Genomic DNA, 5,441 nt, shown 5'->3' with positions numbered 1-5,441 from the left:
GTTCCTTGTTCTGTTTCTCTCTTCTTGGTTTCCTGGTCATCCTGTTCCTCATTCACAATAACGACCTCTGTTTGTTCCATGTTTTCTCTCCTCAGTCGTTCCAGCCTGAACGCCCAGACTTGCAACCTGAAGCTGAATTGCGGGGAACAAGATTACACCGCAGCCATCATCAGCATCCCCACGCCGCCCGCCAACACGCCGGATGAGAGCCTACCCCCATCGCCCGCACCCATCCCCGGCATCCTGCGCAACACCCGAGCCACCGCCTACACCCACGACACGGTCAAAATCTCCTCCTTATAACGGCCGACCTCACCCGCTACTTCCTCCCATCTCCACACCTGCCCCTCCTACCCACCAGCCAACCTCCCCCATGAACTTCCTGTGAACCTCCGATTCAGAACCCAGGGCACTGCTAGCTAAGATTACAGGGACAAAGACCACGCAGACGGATACCTCGAGGACCACCGGTTGCTTTCACTTCCTCTTTTCAGTTTCAGGGTAACGTGGAAATGAACTGAAATGGACAACAAAAACTGAGACCTTGACCGACTCAGAGAAGGAACCTGAACTGTTCTCCTGAAGTCTTAAGACCCTTTCATGCATTTGTGACCCCGACGCACAGCACAGCCTCCCCCCTGCACAGTTTTGATCTTTTTGGATGTGATTGCACAAACCCCTGGAGGGTTTATTGGAACAGGAATAAGAGAGATGCCAAAGCTCACAAAGGCGGACATTCAAACCGCCTCACGTGGTGGTTCAGTTCGGTCCATTTTGGGGGCTTCCAGAGGAAATGTTTTATTCTTTAAGAGTGAACAGTGCATGAATTTGGGTGGTCTTAATTTGAAAGGGCAGTGACTAGTTGGGCTTGGCGATGAATCTGAAGGACTGTGGAGAGTTCAGGATCGTCTCGACTCGGCCGGGTTTCAACCAAGTCTTCAGCGGTTGGAAAGACAACCAAACAACCCTGAAGCTCCAAAGACCTATGGTTTGGATTTTGTTTGTTGTGGGGCACGTGATGAATAACAGGCCAACGTGGCTCTAAAACAAAGCGTATGGATTAGAAATTTGGTTCCTTTTTTTCTTCAGAGTGACAGCCTGAATCAGTAGAGCTCGGTATTGGACCTATATTGTTTGAGATTGAGAGTTATAGTCGAGGCGTCTTTGGAGTCTAATGGAGTTTGAAATCACATACGAATTTCTTTGCTTGCCTCTCTTTTTGGCTGCTGAATCCACTTTATGTCACGTGTTGAGTAAAGCTGGAAATCCTGTGAGAACTCTGGAGTTTTGATCCGAGTCCAGTGGAAAAACTGGACAGAACAGAGCTATGATCAAGATGCTGCTGAAACTCACGACTCTTACAGTAACACTTCAAACTAAACAGGGTTAGACTGATCTGTGCTGAGCCTGAAAACTGTTCACACTACGACACTGAGCTGATGTTAGCGTCAGAGAGTTGAACTGGACTAAACTAAGATGGACCTTCTAAATGAAACTGCAGACAAGAAATGGGTTTATTGAGGGAATCTGGACTGGATTAATCAGGTCTGACATTGACCGGTCTGGTCTGGCTGTAGCTCAGAAGTGTTCCTCAGCGACGCCCAGACTGGGAACAAAAGCCTTTTACTTTTCAAAATATGCAACATTACAACAAGCAGGAAAATAGCATCAACAAATGAAGAGAATATTAAATACTAACAATAATAATGTGTGTTATAAAGCTACAGTAATAATTGCAGGGAACATAATGTAAAGCAACTAAGAATTTATTTGTTACGTGAACTTTTCAGTGAGAGAGAGAACACAAGTATTCTGCAATAGGTTTAAACATGGAGGAGAAATGCGGCGCCAAGAGCTCTAAAGATTAAACCATGTTTGTCCCGATGGCGTGCACTCTGGGGAAAAAGGAGCAAGAATTAACATTTTATTCTTAGGCACACAAATATTTGTTCAAACCACGACCCTTCTTTAAAATTGGCGTGAGCACAAGAGGCTAGTCGGACCAACACAAAGTGATTTTGTCGTAACAGCAAGTCCAGAAGCAGACCACCTTACACAAAACTACCAAGATCCTGGAGCGCCCCCTGACTCTAGAAATACTCTCTTAATTGTATTCCCACTTTGTAAATTAGCCTGTGACTATGAAACCTCTTGAAATGTCGTTAGGTGCAAGGCCGGCATTATCTTAGCATAGCTTTGCATAAGCTGATCGGAGCTGTAATGGTTAGCTTCAGGTGGAACGCTCGATTAGCTAATCAGGAGTCAGTTCTGCTCCAAGGAAAAGATGCGATCCCATTTGATCAGTATGAAACATGTTTGTAGTTTTTTTACATGAAAAGACGACGTGATCTTTTAAACTGGACTAAGTAGGTTTCTCAACTTGTTGCCATCAACCTCGACAAAATCAGAGGACGTAGCCACTGTGATGTCACCCATACGGTTATGAACCACCGTTTTGCAACCCTGAATTTTGAAAGTTTTGGTGTCGTCAGAGCTAGCTTGGTTAGCAAGGTAAAACTGTAAAGCCTGGCTCAGGACGAGTCAAGGTCTGATTCCTGTGAGTGAGTGAGTGGTATAAAAATCTAAACCTAATCTCCCCTGGTGCTCATGTTTAAGTTCACCTGATGGGTCAACATCTGGGAAAAAATGTGAAACAGAAAGTGGTAAGAAAAAGAAACAAGGCTGGGAATGATTCGTACCTTAACTGAGACCTCACCTCTGTGTAAAAAAAAAAAAAACAGGATTTACAAACGACACACGACCTTCCTAAGAGTGCACGCCGTTAGCCGCATGAGCCTTAAGCTGAGTGAGTCCTTTTAGCAAAGCATTTCTCCAAACCAATCAGAAGCGGGTGTAAGTGAGTGACACACGGACAGAAGAGAAGACGTACATACTGTAACATATTTTGTATCATAAACTTTCACCTGCATCTTCCAATCAAATCCTCAAAGTAAAAAAAAAAAAAAGGAATAAAAAGAAAAAAAGTTAGCGATGAAAGTCTGAGAGGCGTTCCTCCGTGCATGAGCCTCGTACAGTAGAAGTAGCACTACTGATCATAGGAATTTATCCGAAACCATATCAGAGAAAAAAAGATAGAAGAACACGACACAACGGGAAAAAAAAGTCTCATCATCCGTTCTTTTGCATGACGGCTCTCTGTTTTTTTATCCTCTCCTATCAGTCATCGCTTTGTTTTCCTCATCCCCTCCCCCACCCGACTCCTGACCCCACCCGACCCGAAACTTTTCAAGACGAGTGTTTGCACCACCAAGACGTGTACGTTAGACTACAGAGAAATAAAACGGATTATATCAAATAAAATCATTCAGGCATGTTCCTCGCCAGAATGCAAAGAGAGAGAGTGTGTGTGTGTGTATGTGTGTGTGTGTGTGTGTGTGTGTGTGTGTGTGTGTGTGTGTGTGTGTGTGTGGGCGGGCGGGCGGGTGTTGGTGTGTGGTCATGAATGTGTGTGTGTGTGTTTGTATGATGAGCAGTCACAAATATGCATGGATACCGTTATAGGTATTTTATCTGTTTTCTCCTGCAGTGATGAGAGACGCCTGAGGGAAGAGACTGAAGTCTGTTCACTGGATGAGCTGCTGTGTTTTTAATCTTATTTCATTTCAATGTTTTATCTCTAAAATATGTTCAGATGTCTTCATATCTTTATGTTTTCACTTTGTTGGCTCCCAGTTTACATCGACTCCCCTTCACGTTGTTGAGCCGATCTAAATGCCTCTCTTAAAGGGATCATTTGGGTTTGTGTGTGTGGGGGGGTCATACGAGGAACTTATGAATAGTAAAAATCCGAGCCCTTGTTATTGTTTAAATTACCTCTACAGTCATAAAGACACTTAAAAATTGCACGTTGTTCATGACGTGATAAATATATGTCCCGTTTGGCCTTCCATACAATTAAAGATAAATTTGGCCCGCTTGGCCTTCCATACAGAAACCTTGTGTTTCCTAAATCATCCAGAAGTTGTTTCTTTTGTTGGTGTCCCTGGATTCAGTATTTTAATTATTATTTTCTTTAGTACTGAATTGTTCATGATCCAAAAGGAGCTGAAAGGAGATTTTTTAAGTGTCTGATTGGCTCTGAATCTGTGATGTTTGGCATTTGTAGATGTAAGCTGGGAGCCGAGACTCTGCTGAACTTTTCTGTCGACGTGTTTTTGATCAAGAAAGAGAAAAACATTCAGAGAAGATTAATCCAAAGTTGGACTGCAACAAATAATGATCTCCACCTTTATTGATCACATTTTTTAACCCTCATGAAGTATTTTTTTTACCATTTTTTTTTTTTTCCGAACAGAAAATTATCTGTTTCTTTTATTTTGAAGCCATGAAGTCAATATTTGTTACTTTTGATTGACGAGTTCGATACTTAAAATGATAATTTATAATCTTTACATCATGTGATGAATTATTTGTTTGGGGATGAGCTGCTTGAAATCAAATCAATTACAAACTATGAGAATGACACTGAGATCATTTAACTATTATTCAGAGTATTGAATCAAACGTGTCGTGATTTTTAAACATGTTTAAAGATATTTGTGACTCTAAAATGTATTCTGTGGATTACGATCCTGTTTTTCTGTTTCCCATGTATCGCAGACGGAGATTTAAGACAAAATTAACTCGATCCACATGTTATGTAAATTGTCAGTTTGACCACTTTGTTTTGCTTTCAGCCGGTTCTGGTCCTCGTGCTGCAGGTTTCCCGTCATTGAGAGCAGAGATCCACAGTTTGATCATCAGTGGACAAAATACGACTTAAGAGCCTGATGGGAAGAAAATTAACAAATTTGTTGCACGTTTCTGTCTACATTTCTGTCTTGCTGATCATCATTTTGGGACCTCTTTAAGGCGCCCGAACCACTGCTTTGTAACCAGAAAAAAACAACCCCCAGGAGTCAGCAGCTGTCATAAAGCAGGAGTTTATAACGGAATGATTTTTAACGTGTGACTTTTTGTTTTTAAGTTGCTCAAACTGTCTTTTTAAAAGTCGTTTATTTCTTTGATTTATTTGTCAGATGAAGCACATTAATGTAAACTTTAAAGATGATGAGCAGCACTTCAGAAGTTTATCGTCCAGTGAACGGACACACGTGATGATGTGAAGTCTCGCAGAGCACCGTTGTGGCGACGAGTGAGGAGGAAAACAGCATTAAAGCACAGAGGTGTATATTCCATTCCACTAATAAAGACAACAGAAACCAGAGCATGTGTTTGTCTTTTCTCTGCTTCCATCACTAAAAGTCTGTTTATTTGTCATTTCCCTCATGTCCACTAGAGGCTGGCTGCAGAAGCACAGGAAGTCACATACACACCCATTCTAAAAAGCCTGTTTTTACAGCAGAGATGAACATGTTTACAGCCTGGTTCAAAAAACCAATAGGTGTGATTAGCTCATGTCTCCATGGACACACACTGTA

At 42.1% G+C, this 5,441-nt stretch overlaps 1 protein-coding gene across 1 annotated transcript in view; it reads left to right on the top strand.

Moving 5' to 3' along the window:
* kcnd1 (potassium voltage-gated channel, Shal-related subfamily, member 1) overlaps window positions 1–5,227 on the top strand; it is an 11,469-nt gene extending 6,242 nt beyond the window's left edge. Inside the window, exon 5 of the mRNA XM_065952294.1 lies at window positions 96–5,227. Coding sequence (XP_065808366.1) covers window positions 96–303 — 208 coding nt within the window. The 3' untranslated portion in view covers window positions 304–5,227. The remainder of the gene's footprint in view (window positions 1–95) is intronic.
* The last annotated feature ends 214 nt before the right edge of the window (window positions 5,228–5,441 follow it).

The sequence above is a fragment of the Labrus bergylta genome, unplaced genomic scaffold (assembly GCF_963930695.1).
Source record: "Labrus bergylta unplaced genomic scaffold, fLabBer1.1 SCAFFOLD_238, whole genome shotgun sequence".
Lineage (NCBI taxonomy): Eukaryota > Metazoa > Chordata > Actinopteri > Labriformes > Labridae > Labrus > Labrus bergylta.
The sequence above is the reverse complement of the archived record's forward strand: the minus strand, read 5'-3'. Positions and strand labels throughout refer to the sequence as shown.